At 43.8% G+C, this 18,689-nt stretch overlaps 1 protein-coding gene across 3 annotated transcripts in view; it reads left to right on the top strand.

The window, feature by feature from the left end:
* Positions 1 to 16,881, top strand: part of NAP1L4 (nucleosome assembly protein 1 like 4) — a 60,001-nt gene extending 43,120 nt beyond the window's left edge. For 2 of the 3 annotated variants that reach the window (XM_082269759.1, XM_082269758.1), the window contains exons 11-14: positions 1,611 to 1,730; positions 3,853 to 3,882; positions 5,509 to 5,559; positions 16,137 to 16,881. In XM_082269759.1, the coding sequence (XP_082125885.1) occupies positions 1,611 to 1,730; positions 3,853 to 3,882; positions 5,509 to 5,559; positions 16,137 to 16,175 (240 nt within the window). In that variant the 3' untranslated portion in view covers positions 16,176 to 16,881. Of the gene's footprint in view, positions 1 to 1,610; positions 1,731 to 3,852; positions 3,883 to 5,508; positions 5,560 to 9,451; positions 9,492 to 16,136 lie in introns of those variants that run through there. The other variant, XM_082269760.1, reaches the window with a different exon arrangement.
* The last annotated feature ends 1,808 nt before the right edge of the window (positions 16,882 to 18,689 follow it).

Below are 18,689 nucleotides of genomic sequence, written 5' to 3'. Positions count from 1 at the left end.
ATACGAGTGCGCCATCTTGGATGCAATATTCATTGGTAGCAGGGGAGAAACCAGTCCTGCTTACCAATAATTAGAGATTGTGGCCAGTGGAATCAAAATAATTACATAGCACCTGGGGTCTGTTGCAGGAATAATCATGCCCCATCGTTGGTGTCAATGGGAGTAATCAGGCTCCATCAACTGGAGAGAGACGAGGGCTGCAGTTGGAGTCAATTGTGTTAAAGGAAAAATACAGCCAAAGTTTGTTTGGCTATACTTCTCCTGTGAATGACAGGAGTGCAGTTTTGCACTCCTTTGACCCATTTTCTTCAGACAGCGGACTGAAGCCACGGAGCCGGTCCAGGCTAGGGAAAGATTGTGACAATATGGTCTGGATCTGCCCACAACTCTGGAACGGCACCTGGTTCAGCCTCTCAACAAGCCACTGAAAGCCTGAGCCAGCCGCTCCCACTCTCAATTTTTAGGCACTGCTGAATTTGTGGAGGCCGATCTGCTAACAGCCTTAAAGCGGAGTTCCAGCCATTTACTCACCTGTCCAACGGTCCAGCGATGCGGCCGCCGGAAGCCTCGATCCTCTCCCTCGGCGCCGGCATCACTGCTGTGGGCACCCGGCTGTTACAGTTTGCGGCTTCACAGCCGGGTACCCACTGCGCATGCGCGAGTCGCGCTGCGCGCCGTGATTGGCCGGCAATCTTCTGGGACCTCTGACGTGTCCCAGAAGATTGCAGGGAGGGAGGGGGAGAGGAGAACTTCCGCTCAGGGCGCCGCGGCGCTCCGAGCGGAAGTGGGAGCGGGTACCTGTCAAAACTAAGTACCCGCTCCCCCCCCCCCCCCAAAAAATGACATGCCAAATGTGGCATGTCGGGGGGTCAGGACTCCCTAAAGCGGAAGTTCCACTTTTGGGTGGAACTCCGCTTTAAAGCAGAAATAAATCCTCTTATCCTTTACAACCAAGGAAGCTGCTTCTGTTTGATTTGCAACTGCCATGGTGCTGTACATGTAATCAGTTATGACACCAGTCATTTGATGGTTTGATAGTTTGGTTGAGGAAACAAGCAAATGTGACAGGTAGCAATCCCGGCATTCCAGGAATGTAACAGTTTTTTGAAAACTGATAAATCGATGTGTTTTAGTTCTGCTTTATGGTTTACTTCTGCTCAGGGGCCCTGGGCTTCAGCAAAATGGCAGCCTCCGGCAAGAAGAAACAGGAGCAATGCTGGAGGCAATTTACAGCGCACACTAATTTTGGTAGCATAATTATTAATGTGGAATGTATGTTACTTGTTCCTATGTTCAAGTTGTTATGGTTAAAGTTCCACTTTAACTGTCTTTGGCTGACAATGCCTATGGGGTGGACAAGGTTATGTGAGGTCACTGCATAGATGAATTGAGAGATGCACATAGGAGGGCTGACAACGCAGAAAATTTACTGCATCGCATTTTGGGCCTTCCAACAGAAGATGAGGGGAAAACAGCAGCATTGGAGGGATAAACCAATAAATACTTGGGAATGGTGGATTATTAATATTTTGTAATATAAATGCCTGATATTTCAGTACATTTTGCCTGGCGTTTCACTTTAATAAGCCATTGCATTTCTCACTTTGCAGGATGAAGAGATGGAAAACTCTCTAGCGGCTGATTTTGAGCTTGGTCACTTTTTCCGGGAAAGAATAGTCCCCCGAGCTGTTCTTTATTTTACTGGAGAAGCAATTGAGGATGAAGACAGTGTATGTTTATATGAAATATTCATATTCTTAGTTACTACAGGGATTTATGTTCTTAGCTAATAGGTTACAGTTGGTTAGTACCTAACCTTATGGTGACTAAAAGCTGATTGTTTGTTTTTTAGAATGTCCTCTTAAACAAAAAAAATAGAACCATGGCTATCCCATAGCCATGCAAGCAATAGGTGCAATATTGACTGGAACTAAGATAACCTGCCAGTGGGGGACAGATAGCAGGAGGAGGCAGGAGCGCATGGTGCAGTGTCACACTGGTGCAAGAATCAGTGGCAGGATTGCTTTGGAGGACACAGATGGGAGTGAAAATGCTGAACTCCTTGCATGCGTCGCTCCCTTGCTGGCTGGAGGAGCGAGGTAGTGCTCTCTTGTTGGTGACTCAGATTTTTGCAGCATTTTCAGCAGTGAGGGAGCAATTCATTGCTGCCAAGAAAATGACTCATACAAAACAAATAGGTGTCCGTCCTATATTTTTTCTAAGTAATTCGAAAGACAGACATCCTCTGCATTAAAAGGTAAGCTCACCTTTCGTAACATGTTACCCATTTTCAGGGTGTAACCTGTTGCATGAATGGACCCCTGCACTTCTCAGATCTGACAGCTAGCGGGTGTCTTCTCCTCCTCCCCCCCCCCCCCCCCCCCCCCAAACTACGCGGTCACAATTAATGTGCCCGCCCATGTTACTTATTCAGTGTCCTGTGAATAGGAAAACTACAAGGTCCGGCATCCTTTGCAGCTATCGGCTTGTAGTTTTCAACAAACTATCATGGCACTGTGGCGCGCTGTCATAGTTCATTCTCCCTTCCTGTTAGATTGTATCGGTTTGTCCGTACGGGATGTACAGGCACACAGATACACTGGCAGATCTGTGGGAGACCTGCATGGAATGCTTAACGGGCTCCAAAAAAAATTAGTGCATTATTTTTATTTATTTTTTTTTAACTTCTACTTTGAGCTAAAAAAAAAAAAACAACTTCTGCATGTAGCTGCCCCCTTACCTGAGCCTGATCTCGATCCAACACTTCCCAGGAACGGCAACACTCTCTCTCTCTCTCTCTCTCTCTCTCTCTCTCTCTCTCTCTCTCTCTCTCTCTCTCCTCATTGGCTCCTGCTACTGTCATTCACAGCCAGTGGGGAGGTAGCAGGGGGCAGGGCCAGGCCATGCTCCTGTGTGTCAATGGACACACAGAGAACTCCTGCACAAGTACCCCCATAGCAAGTGGCTTGCTATGATGGCACTTGGTAGAGGGAGGAGCCGGGAGCGTCTGCAGGGGACCCGAAAAGAAAAGCATCGGAGCTGCTTTGTATGAAAACCAATATACAGAGTTGAGTATATTATATTTTGTTTTCATATTGTAAATTTTTATTGATAGGAATAGAAAATATATGAAGGAGATACAAAATGGAGCGATCTCACAAATGGTCAGTGCAAATTTTGAACACCATATAGACCATACATATAAATATTGCAAACCAAGGGATATGCTAAAAAATTGTCTCTAGCCATAGGTATAGAAGTATTCCATCCCTTAGAATAGACAAACCCCAGAAGGTTCTTAGACCCGGTGTAACGTTAAAAAACCCTACCTCGTGAAAATTCCCTACCCTCGTCACATACGTCATGGAACAGCTGAGCAGCTTAGCAGTGCGCATGCTCACCGCTCCGGATACGTCATTGAACAGCTGAGGAGCATAGCATTGCGCATGCTCGGAGGGTAGGGAATTTTCATGGTAGTGTGTTAAGTTACGCCACATCAGCTGTTGCCGCGGTTACATTAAAACATCTCGGCTGCAACATGAATCATCTCTGCTCCTACCCCTGTCACTTCCCTGATCTCGGCTACTAAAAGCAATCCCATCATGCCTAGTTATGTCTGTGAATGTCAGATTTACAATGCCTCATGGGAATTGTAGTTCCTGAACAGCTAGAGGGCCATAGTTTGGACACCCCTGGTGTAGACAGTCTGCCAATGCTTTATCAAGTGCCCCCTCACAACTTGTAGAGGAATCTGAGTTCCATGGAACCCTGGTTGAGAGGCTGATGTAGACACTATCAGGGTGTGCTATGCCTGGCGTAACCCAGTATTGACTGATGCTTTCTTTATTTTAGTTTGAAGAGGGTGAAGAAGGAGAGGAGGAGGTGAGTAGCTCTTTATGTATAGTGTGTTTTTTAACCTTTGAGTATTGTTTTAATATGAAATGACCATGTACACATAAAGGAAACCTTTGCTTAGAAAGTTAGGAAGCCTGCCATTGCTGGCCTCTAATTAGAAAAAAATAATAATCTGGTTGCCTGGCTATCATTTCAACCCAGTGGCTTCAGTACTTGCTGGGTCAATTAACCTAAACCTGTAGGTCGATCAGGGGTCTGGTATGTTTGTTGCAGGTCAGTGAAGCCAAAAACAACCAGGCGTTTCCAGCCTTCTCAGTACGGGTTTCCTTGTAAATGCAGATGTTCAACCCTGCCAACAGGCATTTTAATACGGATCTTTACTGCATCTGAGCACCAAAAACACTATTTTAATTTTTAATATTCAAAGCAAACTCCCCCATCCATGTGTCTATGCTTTATTTTGTTGAGAAATCCAGGAAAAATAAAATTACATGCGTAGACTGGTAATAGGTGAGTACATCTACATTGTTGAGAAATCCCTTTGAAAAACACCTAGTGTTTGTGGCCGCGGCCATCTGCCCTTAGCTTAAGCATGCATGAAGGGAGTGTGTGCTAAGTAGAAACCCCTCCTGAAGACTCCTGGGATGTATGACATCATTTGCCTAGCAAGAAACGAAGAAATAACTGCAAAAATTGGAAAAAAAATTGTAAATATATCAGAATATATAAAACAGTGCTAAAATAGGTAAATGATATCACAACAATGTGTTTAAATACAATACTGTGCATATAAAACATGCTTATAAGTGAAAACAACATATGTGAAAGCAGAATTCACACATAACTGGTGCAATAAATGTGAAGGAAAGTATTCTCCAAAATGAATCTGTAGTGAGTCCATAAATAGGTAAGTTCACAATTGGTATAAAGTCCCAAAAAAATAGTGATGATGATTAATAGAACAAAAAAGCCTTTCTTCTGTGCCAAATCCCATATGTATGATATACTTTTCTATTTACTAATGGAAGCCACAAGACTGCTATACACTGCTGATGAGCAAATTTATTTAGCAGTTTTACTAAAATAATTGCATTTCCATGTTCTGTATACTGTGGGAGAGCAGATATAGTGACTGCAGGCTCCTGGGTTTAGTAACACATAAAGCCCACAAGCTGTGACCCGCATTGCAAAAAGAAAAATGTGCATTTATTAATGCAATGCAAAGGTTCCTGCAGACTATTACTCTAACCCCAGGAAGTAAACAGTGGACTAGGAGTGTGATGACATCAATGCACTTGTGTTCCCTTGAGATCCAAGGGTCCTCTGCTGCGTTGGAAAAGAAATCTGTGAATGGATGACACAACACAAGATGCTGAAAGGAGTAGAACACTGTGATTCTGGTACCGTGGACTGTTTAATGGCGCTCTTGTGGGGATTTACTAATACTGGAGAGTACAAAATCTGGTGCAGCTGTGCATAGAAACCAATCAGCTTCCAGGTTTTTTTGTTTGTCAAAGTTTAATTGAACAAGCTGAAGCTAGAAGCTGATTGGACACCATCCACAGCTGCACCAGTCCCCTACCCCCCCCATGTAGCCTGTTTACCTCTATCCATGAATAATCAGTTTGAGATAAACCTTTTCCTGTTTTGTAGGAGATGGAAGGAGAAGAGGAGTGTGAGGAAGATGACGATGAGCCAGTAAAGGTATATATGTTTTTAGGTACTCATTTGAGTTGTGAGGATTTTAAAGGGGCATTTTAAGACTATTAAGGTTTTAGGCTACCAAGTTCTTATGTGTTGCATCTTCCCATTTCTTCTGCCTAGTTAAAACAGAACTGAGCTACCACAGGTCGCCTGGAGCAGCTGCCATGCACCCAATAGGAACAACATACTTGCACATTATATCAAATTTACCTCTTAGTTTTACCTTGTCCAGTGATGTGAGGTCCACCCGCACCACCAGCACTGCTACCTTTTCTGCCATCTTTGGGCATTAGGTGGCCACTGATGATGTAATGTCTGTGAATGAGCGCTGAAGTTGCATTGTCCTGGCACTCAGTTTTGCATCATTTTTGGAGGCGAGGGAGCTGCCTAAACAGTTTATAGATGCTAATTGTCAGCTGCACTGTGCATGCACTGCAGGCTGTGTACTATTGCAGGGACAAAAACTGCTTTTCTTCCAAAAAAAACCTTTACGCTGCCCTCAAACGCTTTTTTTTTTTTTTTTTTTTTTTTTTGGTGGAGGGGGGGGGGGGGGGGGTTGGGAGGCGTTTTTAATGTCTCTTTTTAAAAGGAGAAGTTTACCCTTATAAATAAATAAATAAATGCACATTTTTATTTCAGGTAAAAGGTGCATTTAATTTTTTTTTTTTTTTCTAAGGAGCCTGCAGAGCAATGCATTCACAATCAGCAGATCATTGGTGCAATGTTCAGCTCCTCCAGACTCTTAAGCTGGCTACACATTATACAATTATCTTGTACAATTTTCCTTTAGGCCCCTTTCACACAAGCGGACCGTTCAGATCCGCCTGTCCGTTTTTTTTGGCGGATCTGAACGGTCCCCCCATGCATCTCTATGGGGGATCGGATGTCAGCGGAGACATGTCCGCTGACATCCGATTCGATCTGTCAAATCTGGATGGATGGAAACCCTATTTTCCATCCGTCCAGCGGATCGGATGAGAACGGACCGACGGTCCGTTCCCATTCGATTTCCCCCATAGAGATGCATGGGGAGCTGACAGCTGAGTCTCCGCACACAGCGCAGAGACACAGCTGTCATCCTCCTGCTCAGCGGGGGATCGGCGGCTTGATCTCCCGCTGAGAAAAACGGAATCCGTCCGACGGACTGATAGTGTGAAAGGGGCCTTAGTTTTAACAAAACCATGTAATATGAAGCCACTTTTAGAATTACTTTTATAATATGAAGCCAGAAACTTTTAAATTGTATGAAATCAGGCTGACCTGTGCACTACATAGTTGAAGGTAAATCTAAAGGATATTGAACAAAAAAAAATTTGTATAATGTGTAGCCAGCTTTAGGATAGCTTATAAAGAAATATTCAGTGCTGAACAGTATACTAAACGTATCTAAATAAAGATTAGCAGCTGAACACTCAAAAGGGCAATTGCATAAAACCTCCATTAAACATAAATAAAAAAAAGTGCCGCACAATCTATGAAACACATTAAACACTATATATAGGAGCTGGTGCTTCCAAGTCCACTTATAATTATATAATATATTAGAGATTTATATAAATATTGGAGATTTTCTCTTCTTATAAGTGGACTTGGAAGCACCAGCTCCTATATAGTGTTTAATGGGTTTTATGATTGTGCTGCACTTTTTTTATTTAGCTTTATGCTAGCTGCCTGCCCCTACTTGGCACAGGCAGGCAGTTACTTGAGAGCTGGAAGATCAATGGACTAGGAGGACGCTCAGCAGCACCCTCGAAGCTCTTTGAAAACTGCAACCTGTCAGCTGCAAAGGCTGACAGTACTTGTAGGCATTCAAAGGCAGCTGTGAATGAATGTAGCAGCTGTGTGGGTGGAACCCTGCACAGCTGTGCTGATCAAGTAGTGACAGTGGGAGAGGATCCCTGGTCCACTGTCACAGGGGTGGGGGGGCAAGGGGAAGAGTCTGCAGATGCTGGAACATGTTACATGTTCCACCCTAAAAAGGAGTGAAACGCATAACCTGTTCCAAAAGTGAACTTCTCTTTTAAGAGGAAACCCCCTTCTCCCAGTAAAGAACTTGCCCTCTTCCCTTTCTTGGTGGTCCCATCGCACTGTGAATTCCATGAGCAACAAAAGCCAGTTTAGGACCGAAACACTGACTGCCACCCAGCACAGTGTCTGCCATGCCAGTGTTTCCTGTATAAATGGCAAACCTATTGTGGCTTTTGTAAAGGAGTACCAGTGATCCTTAGGTGACACTGTACATGCTTTTCCAGACACACGTCTCTTTGCAGGGGATGAATAATACATGCAAGTCCAGGAAAAAAGGGTTTCAGCAGACAGAAAATGAAGGAAAATGCTAAATTAACACAGACCGCAACAGATGGCAGGGGTTCCAGACTCCCTCACTGTTTTGTATTTATTTTTTTGCCAAGTTGAGGGTAAAGCTGTCTAAGGGAGCTCCACATAGCAGTAAAAACCTGGCAAGGGGTTCTAAATCTACTTTTACCAAAAAATGTTTGACTTGCACCCTAAAGCAGAACTTTACCCAAAGCCACATAGAGCCACAGCCAGCGGTTGCCCACAGTTGACATGCCGGCACCAGGGACCCAAAGACCAGTGAAGAACTGGCCTGGGTGAGGACACCGCTGGATACTCAGACAGCTGAGTGTCTGTTTATTAAAAGTCAGCTGCTACAGTTTTTTTTCAGAACAGACTGAAGCTCCGATTTAAGTGTATATCAACCCAAAACCCATAATGTGATTTATTGCAGCTTACCAGTCCTTGGATGTGGTAGTTGCAATACTTATATTTTTTCCTTTTTCATCTGGTAATCCTGCCCGTCAACTTCTGTCTCAGGTTGACAACACTCACTCACTGTATCTGTGGGGGAGCAGTGTTGTCACACTGCGCTTTGCTACCGATTTTAACTTTACACCCCTCCTCTCCCCATCTACATTACATAAGGAGGTTTTATTTCTAGTTTACACAAAATAGCTGGAAAAGCACCTTGCTTAAAAATCAAGTATGGACTTTCTCCAAATTGATGTTCTGCACTACAGCACAGTTCTCACTTCTACATGCTGTTAGATAATTATTTTAAAACTCATGCATCCTGTTCGAGTTTGATATTACACATGTGAATCAATGTATAATTGTAAGTTTGTTTTTATTATTTTTTATATCTCTTGTCTGTATGTGCTTTTTTTTTTTTTTTTTTTTTTTTTTTTTTTTTTTTTGTATTGTAAACCTCTCTGACTTTGCTTCTGGGTGCTTGCTGATCCCTCACATGGATCCTGTGCTTCATTCACAGCACTGGCCACAGGGGGGGGGGGGGGGCCCTTCACATTTAGGAAATGTTCAATAGGTGCGCCCTGGTGTCTGGAGATAATAAATCATGTTGTGACCTGTCTGACTTGTGCTAACCACACATCCAAACACTGCATGCTCTATTAGCAAATGATATACGTTTTCCTTCACAGCGAAAATGTCGTTTTAATGTCTGTGTATTCATACTCTTTATCTTCATTTTTCTTCTTTAGCATGGTGGTGGGAAAACAAATTTTAAAGCCTAACTCAAGCTCTAGATGTGGGTAGGGAAGAGTTATTTGCAGCTTTGGAAGCTTTTCCCCTATTTCCTGTCCCTGTGACACCCATGGGCAGCAAAAAAAAGCGAAGAGGAATATCCTCAGTAGGAACACAGCAATAGAACCTGACAGAGGCTCTATCTCCGCGCTATGGAGGAAAAAAGTTTTGGCTGGAGTTGGGCTTTAACATTCCTAAGAATGGTGAAAATGTGCATGCTAATCCTTCCTTTTTTTTTTTTTTTCCTTAATTGACCAGAATCGCATCCTTTTTTTAATGCCATGTTCACCCCAATTGATCTCTGCCATTTTTTTTTTGTTTTTCTGTTTAGGTGTAATTTTTTTTCTTGTTTGTCATTCATACAATCCTAGGTAAGGTGGAATTCCATTCATCTCATCCTTTCTCTCCCCCTTTTTTTTTTTCCTCTGACTGTTTATGTTAGGACATAGTGATAAGTATTCTCCATTTCATGAGGGAAGATGTTTACACTATATGGCCAATAGCTTGTAGAGACCCGACCATCACACCTATAATATACAACCTAAGGCCTCTTTCACACGGAGCGGACCGTATTGCGATCCGCTCCGGCACTTTTTTTTTTTTTTTCTTTTTACGGACACGGATGACACTTGTGTCATCCGCTCCCTATGTCCGCATATCATCCCATCCGTTTGCGGATGATATACGGACATAATGTATGTCTATGGGATTGCGGATGACACCGCTGACATCCGATTTTGCATCCTTTCCGTTTTTTAAATGGAAGAAAAATAGGGTTCTGTTCCGTTCCAAAAAATGGCACAGAACTGAAAGGACGCAAAACGGATGTCAGCGGATGGTCATCCGCTGACATCCCCAATCCCATTGACATGCATTATGTCCATATATATCGTCCGCAAACGGATGGGATGATATGCGGACATAGGGAGCGGATGACACAAGTGTCATGCCCCCTACACAGAAATGCTGAATCACATCTCCAAACGCTGAATCTCAAAACCTTGAGTGTCCTGCACCTCAACCCTACAGAACACCTTTGGGAATAATTGGAATGCTGGCGAGTCAGATCTTTCCCCTCCAACATCAGTACATGACTTCACAAATGCTCATTAGGCCGAATTGTCACAAATTCATCCAAACACCCTGCAAAATCTTGTGGAAAGCTTTCCTGGGCTGATGGAAGGCGACATGTCAATGTCCATGGTTTTGGAATGGGATGGACAGTAACTCCTATTGGTGTGATGGTCAGCTGTCCGCAAGCCTATGGCCATCTAGTGTCCATCAGTCTATATCCACAACCCAATGGCCATATAGTGTCCATCAGTCTATATCCACAACCAACCCAATGGCCATATAGTGTCCATCAGTCTATATCCACAACCAACCCAATGGCCATATAGTGTCCATCAGTCTATATCCACAACCAACCCAATGGCCATATAGTGTCCATCAGTCTATATCCACAACCCAATGGCCATATAGTGTCCATTAGTCTATATCCACAACCCAATGGCCATATAGTGTCCATTAGTCTATATCCACAACCCAATGGCCATATAGTGTCCATCAGTCTATATCCACAACCCAATGGCCATATAGTGTCCATCAGTCTATATCCACAACCCAATGGCCATATAGTGTCCATCAGTCTATATCCACAACCCAATGGCCATATAGTGTCCATCAGTCTATATCCACAACCCAATGGCCATATAGTGTCCATCAGTCTATATCCACAACCCAATGGCCATATAGTGTCCATTAGTCTATATCCACAACCCAATGGCCATATAGTGTCCATTAGTCTATATCCACAACCCAATGGCCATATAGTGTCCATCAGTCTATATCCACAACCCAATGGCCATATAGTGTCCATCAGTCTATATCCACAACCCAATGGCCATATAGTGTCCATCAGTCTATATCCACAACCCAATGGCCATATAGTGTCCATCAGTCTATATCCACAACCCAATGGCCATATAGTGTCCATCAGTCTATATCCACAACCCAATGGCCATATAGTGTCTCTCCGTCTTTAGTCCTGCCACTTGCTCTCTGTGGCTTTTTCATTTTTTTAATTTTGTGGTGATGTATATTCTTTCCAGAAATGCGTAGCTGCCAAGAAATTTGTAAAGTAATGCATGTAATCCTATTATCGCCCAATCGTGCTGTGCTATTTGGCAGCATGCCAAAAGGAGGATGACAAATTTTCTTAGCCCCGATATTGTATTCCCTCCAAACCATTGCCTGCTCCTGCCAACCGGGCCTTTTACTGCCAGACCAATCTGTTGCAGTGGGGGGGATTCTCTTGTATCAGGATTCCCTTCTCCGCACTCAGTTGGCATGCTCCTGTTTAACTTTGCAAATCCTTGCTGTATATTTATGCATTTATTTTCTTAGCCACAGAAGAGCAGCTAATTTGTAAAACCAGTTCCTGAAACCCTAATAGGTAGTGGTTATGGTGCAAATAGTATAATTCAAGTGTAAGTTTTTTTGTAAAGAAATCGAAGCAACCTAAAAGCAATAAAAATGAGATGTTCGATCACTCCACTCCCAACAGAAGCAGATACCAGAATATACTTGCTATTCACTTGATTGGCCACAAATGCCTCTATTGTGCCTCTCTGAAACTGGTTTCAATATATAACTTTTAAGTGGTATTAATCCCAAAATTTAAAAATTATATTGCAGCTTACCAGTCATTTAGATGTAGTAGCTGCACTTTTTTTTTTTTTTTGTTTAGGCTTTTTTCACCTGGTGGTCTTGCCAGTCACACAAAGCCCCTGTATTACAGCTCCCCCCCCCCCCCCCCCACTCTGGATGAAGGAGCACAGGGGGTGGATTTGGACAAACAGCATTATCAGTCTGGTGGTGGGGGTGGAATGTGTTTTTTAGATGTACTAGCACACTGATCTCCCAAACTGGGGGCCGGATGCAGCTCTTTGCTTGCCTATATCCAGCCCTTGGTGCACTTTTCCTCCAATGGCACCAACAATGGGGGCATAAGTCTTGCCACTGACACCAACAATGGGGCAGTATTCCTCCCAGTGATACCAATAATGGGCACCAACTGACACCAATGATTGGGCACAGTCCCCCACTGAGCTTGTTTTGTTGAGAAACTGACTTGCTGGCCAGAACACCAAATGAAAATAGAAGAAAGCCTAAAAAAAACAAAACCAATGCAGCCATCACATCTGCAATTTAATGTTTGCTTTTGGGTTTAATACCGCTTTCAACTTTTTACTTCTCTCCTTCAGCAGACTGAATAAGATAATCAATATATTTCTCTGTCAATGCTAAACCGCTCCGATAAAGGAATCTCCACTGCTGGTTTTTCTTTTAAGGCAGCTGCAGCGCCCCTGGCTGTCTGAATACCCTGAACAGTGACTGCATTTGATAGTAAACCGTCACTCTCCGTATTTTAGAGTGTAACACAATACAGCTGATCCTGCTCTGACCCGGAGATCACCCCCCTTCACTGAGACAGCGGGCGCTGTTCTTCTGCTCTGCAGCCACATGCAAAATCATTGCAGCTGCATGAGGCACAGCAGTATAAATCATTTAAAGTGATCTGTGAATGAATGAACTACATGTGCTGTCTTCCACTGTGGCAGATGGCATGTAGTTCTCAATGGACTACGAGTGTACTGATTGGTGCACTCCTAGTTCATTCACCCTTCCTCCAGCTTACGGACTAAAAGCCCCTAGGTACGGAAGAGTGTGCAGAAATCTAACATTGCATCCATGATCACGGGTGCAATACTGTGCAGGCTCCTTTTGGTGAAAAAAAAAAATAAATAAATGCACATTGACCGACAACAATATGTAAATTCATTATTTTTTATTTACAGGTTAAACTAGCTTTTAAAGAGGACCTGTTCTGTGGAAGCTGTGCGCAAAAAGACTAGCAGAGGGAAAAGTAGTCACAGTAATGCCTATAGGCTTGTTTCATCTTAATCCATGGTTTATATTGCATGGTCTCTGTTAGGAGGTGGCAATCCTGATATAAGCAAGCCTTTGCTTCCTAATGTCAGACTGTCCTCCTAAAGACTGGTGGAGTAGTGATATATTATTGGGACATCGACAATTCTAATCTTTTTGGCTCTATACACCACCACAATGGATTGGAAATGAAACAAACAAGATGTGCTTTACCCTCAAATTAAAGCTGAGAGTCTGCAGTTAAAGCACCTCTTGTTTGTTTCATTTCCAATCCATTGTGGTGGTGTATAGAGCCAAAAAGATTAGAATTGTCGATGTCCCAATATTTATGGACCTGACTGTATAAAGCAGAAGATGTTGAAATAACACAGATCAACAAAATGTTAGGAGTAAGAAGCAGGGAGTTCTGTGCACTGCAGTTCCTTGGGTACAGCTTCCTCTCCAGCCAGGAGAACTGTGAGTAGCACAGTAGTGGCATCCCCAGATTGCCATGAGCCACAGTGATGACTTCTGTGTTTGCCCAGTGTCTGGATTTGTCATGCCCTTTGTGTCCCAAACTTTCTTTTATCCCATTATTGATTTTTATCTGGATCAGCTCATGGGATATCAGTGGCATTATCACAAGGTTGTTAAACTGTTTTAAACAGTTTGATCTGCAACTGTCATGGTGCTGCACATGTGATTGGTTAGGTCTCCAATCATTTGATGGTTTGGTTGAGAACACAGCCAATATAACGGTTACATTCCTGGCATGCCCAGGAATGTAATTGTTTTTTAAAAATGTTAAATTAATGGGTTTAGTCTAAATGGCATCCCCATGATTAGTACTAACCACCTTATTATCCTATACTAGCTAAACCAGTATACTGTGGGAGCATTTTCTCCTGTAATCTGCTTGAAGCCGATCAGAAGTATTGTGTGAGGTTATTAGTTAATTGGTTTCCAATTACTTAAAGTGTTACTAAACCCACAACCGTAAAATCAGTCTGTATATGCAGTAAAGCATGCTTGTTTTAGTCACTGTGGGACCTAAGGGGTTAGGCCTCTGCATTGTGTAAAAAGGCTGTTTGATCCTGTATGCACAGATTCTCTTATTGCATTGTCCCCATAACCAGTCCGGAAAAGGCCGTTACTGGTGTCAGGCTGCACGCAGGGCCATCTGACCGAATCGGCACACTGGGCAGTTGCCCGGGGTCCCCACCTGCCCAGCGACCCAGCCAAGAATTGTTCCCGATTCCTGTGTGCATCTCGCCGCCCAACTTGGCAGGTGGCAAGCGCCTGTCGGCCCTGTGCTGCTGTCAGGCCACTTGGGCCGTGGAGGGGGAGCCCACAACTGCAGGAATGCCTGTCTGCCTCCACAGGAACAGGCACACACAGGACAGTCGAGTGACTCACATCCGTGTGTGTGTTCATTGGACCCAGCCTTTTAACTTGGAAGCTGTCATTATCCTGGCATTGCTGTACCAATAAATATCACCCTATCGATAATTTGCATTTTTATTCTCGTTGGTAATTGTGTAGGCAGGGCCCCAGTGGACTGCATTGCCCGGAGCCCTTTAAGGCTCTTAAGATGGCACTGGCTAGCAATACACACCAACTGAGAATGTGCAGAGATTTTTTTTTTAATTTTTTTCTTGGGAGGGTGCATGTGATCAGCCCAGGGCCAGTCAGCACTGTCCAGACAGAGAGGGTCAGGGGTCCTGCGTCCTAATGGGACAGCCAGTGCAGTATGAAAACTCCTCCTACAAGCTTTAACCAGACACTGATAGAAGTCACAAGACTGCTATATACTGCTGATGATAAAAGGTATTTAGCAGTTTATATTGACTAAAATAATTGAAATTCCATGTTCTGTGGGAGAACAGATAAAGTGAATGCAGGCTCCTGGGTTTAGTAACACTTTAAGCTTGTTTTTGTTTTCTTAAGCCTTGGTATGCCCAATAGGCTTTATTTTGTATACCTTACCTTTTCTTAAACTCAATAAAAACAAAGCTTACAAAAAAAAATAAAATTCAATGGGTTTAGTTCCGCTTAAGGGGGATGTTCTGGCCCCCAAAATGCATTGATCCTTTGCTGTCACTGGTTGAAATATTAAAAAAATATTTCGGACTCCTGAGACTTTTGGCACTCGTACTGATTTTGAATAAACGTGGATTTCTCTTTTTGGGTTACGTGGCTTTTTCAGGGATTTCCCCGTTTTTGGGTAAAATGGAACTTTAGGCCAGCAAGTAAAAAAAAAAAAATTGGCCAACAAGCTGGATTTTTAATGCAGAAGAGACATGCTTTGTTTGTTTGGCATTAAGAGCCGGTTCACACTGGGGCGACTTGGTCGACTGACAAGTCGCCGTGGGTCGCCTGCCATAGATTAGCACAGGATCCGTTCTAATAGGAGCGACACAAGTCGCTCCGACTTAGAAAATGGGTCCTGTACTACTTTGGGGCGACCTGCATTGACTTCAATGATATGAAGTCCGTGCATGTCGCTCTGAGGTCGCGGTGCGCGCTGTGCACCGCGACTTCACAGGTCGCCCCGGCAAGTCGGATCGCCTCAGTGTGAACCGGCTCTAAAGCTACTTGCCTGTCTGTCTGTGCAGTTAGACGCACATGCACAGCTCCCTGTACAGATTCGGCAATATCGAATCTGACTGAACTCCCGTGCATGCATAGGAGTGACGTCCTTCCTGCCGGGTCAATGACCGTGGCCGACAATCGAGACCTGGAAGCCGGCAATCGAGACCCGGAAGCCGGCCGGGCGGGGAGCTTGGGGACGCCGCGTCGCTGGAGCTGAGGTGGGTATATTTCCCCTTTAAGAACGGTCAAACCGAAGCATCACCCAAGAAATGACTGTTCACCATTTGAAATTTAGATTTTTGCATCCAGCTCTATGATTTACTACCTCTAATTTTCCATTTTGCATTCTTGAATCTGTTTAGATGCTGGCAAACTGTTATTAGAGACCCTTTCAATTCCCAGAGTTCCCTATCCAAACTCTGGGACAATTTGTGAATGTGGGATTTTAAAAGTTTTTCTTCACTACTTTTTCTTTTTTTCTTTAACCCACACAGAAAGAAGCAGTTCAGCCTGCAGAGTGTAAACAGCAGTGATGGCAACAAGATGGCGGATACATCGCTAGAGCAAAATCTTTCCAAATCTTCAGGATTCTACCGTGCTGCAGCAAATTTTAAGTCAAAGCTCAATTTTTTTTTTTTTTTTTTTTGCATGAATTCTTTCCCCCACCCCATTTTATTTTATTTTTTCTTTTAATTTCATCCTTTATTACTCCTGAGCTGTATTCGATTTTTCTGATCTAGTTGGGTACTCCTACAACGGAAGCACAGCCTAAGTCCACACACTGTATTTTATTTTTATTTTTTTTCCCAGTTTTTGTTACTTTTTTTAAGTAATTTTTTTTCTTTAGTTACATTATTTCGTTATTCTCGAAGAACTAACCAAAATGGGGGGGAAATACAAAAAAATCCCCCATGCCCAAGTAGCGTGATGACAGCCATTTTGTGCCATGACTCATGGTGGTTGTCTGGATTGAGCGTCATCACGGAGCTCCATGACGTCACTAGTTCTCCTGGGGCTGATGGCTAGAATGTGGTTTTGAGGCAGAAAACCGCTAGGCACTCCGCTGCTTTAACGCGTTGGGTCTACGTTACAAATATACGTGTCGGAAATGACAATTTATATGCAGTGAAATGCTTAATTATACACGCATTCTACTTATTTAACGTGTACAGAGTATTTAAGAAAGATGCAATAAAGTAAGTTAAAAATAAAAAATAAAAACTGAGCTTAAAGCTGGAATATGTTTTTAGTTAACTGTTACTTGTGAGAAAATTCTATTCAGGTGTCAAAATGGCTTTATAAAAAAAAAAGGGTTGCAGTAAATGTGGCATCACAAAAAAGGTGCTATAAGGTGTTGGTACATAGGCTTAAAGTGAACCTCTGAAATGTTGAAAAAACACATACCTAATGCTTAAGGGCAGCCATCTAAGGTGCCTGCCTTAAATTTTGTTAGCTGTGCACCTCTGTGGTGATAAAGCTGGCCATACATGGATCGGAATTGTCCGGTTCAGCAGGGACCGCAGTAATCATTGCGTTCTGCCATCTGGGGAAGGCTCCCCACGCCCCCCTGCTGGCAGAACACAATAGCGCTGCATGCAGGAGGAATTCCCCCATCAACCTTGACTGTTGATAGGGGATTTTTTTTATTTATTTTTTATTCCACCTGTGGTGGAAGGAAAGAAAATAGTCATCTATGAGCTGCCTAAAGAGGGGCTCCAGTCTCCCCTAAAAAAAAAATGAAGTCTGCAGTTACAAATACTGTAGCTGCTGACTTTTAAAATGGGGAAACACTTGCCTGTCTAAGGATCCAGTGCCGTCCTTACATGAGTCAATTCTTCAATCCGCTTCTGGTAGAGGAATCGGCATCTTGACTAAGGGAAACTGGTAGTGAAGTATTGCAGCTTCACAGCCGGGTTCCTACTGCGTATGTGCAAGCCACGCTGCGCTTTGTAAATGGTCCTGTAGTCTTTCGGGACCTGTGATATGTCCCAGAAGGCTGTGTTGGAAGGACAGGGGGGCTGAACTTCTGCTCGGATCGCCACAGCGGTCTGACAGTAAGTGGGAGTGGTTGCCTGTCAAAACCAGGTGCCCGCTCCCCCCAAAAAAGTGCCATGTGTGGCAGAGAAGGGAGGGGTGTTAATAAGCAATACTTCCCCCTTTTGGGTGAAATTCCTCTTTAAGGTCTCAGCTTCCCCACCTCTGGATATAAGCTCTGCCCCCCCCTTTAGGGGATAACCTCACTTCCAGTCCAAGGAGAGCACCTCAGGCTACTAAAAGCACTCTTTGGACATTGGGGTTGGCAGGCTCCCAGGACAGGGCTGAAGTCAAGGATGCCAAACCCTTAGTAGCAAAGCAAATTTAGGGTCTCGGCGGAGCCTCTTTTGGCTAGAAGGTACTTTGTGGTCACTGATCTTAGGTAGCGTATTTCATTTTTAAAATTTCAGATGACGTTGCGTTCTTTACACCAGAGCTTTAAAGCTTGTCCCAGTCCATATAGTGATAACCGCCCCAAAATAAACCAGAAAATGATGTGCATGGGCCATTGTTAAACAGTAGGATGCCCCTCGTTTTGAAGAACTCCTGGAGGCATTGCTTTAAATGACCAGCCAGAATCGCTCTTTGTGTCACCTGTTTGGTCGTGTTCCCATTAGACAACATAAAAAAGCAAGCCAGGAACAATATCTGCATGATGTAGAAGATTGTTATAGTGCAATTTCATGGCCTAACCCAGAGCTCTCCTCCTTCCATTATCGGCACCTGTGCCAGTAAACGTGTCCTTGGGGGAATTAGGCAACATTGGGGTCAGTACAAGGCAACACAGAAAGGTTTGGTTAAGATGGGAGTGGGGGAGGATGTGAGGACGATCTGGCTGCGACATCTGTCACCCCATTGATGGCTAGGGTTGATTCGGCTGATCTGGCTGGCTAGGGGGGTGTCTCCTTCCTCCCTCACCGCTCCATGTGTGTTCCTCCTGAAGCTCTGCACTCGGTCGAAGAGGATGGCTATCCCCGGTAGATGAAGCCATCTTCGGTCAAGGGTATACGAGT

Source organism: Pelophylax lessonae, assembly GCF_965119305.1.
Source record: "Pelophylax lessonae genome assembly, chromosome: 10".
NCBI classification, from domain to species: Eukaryota; Metazoa; Chordata; class Amphibia; order Anura; family Ranidae; genus Pelophylax; species Pelophylax lessonae.
The sequence above is the reverse complement of the archived record's forward strand: the minus strand, read 5'-3'. Positions and strand labels throughout refer to the sequence as shown.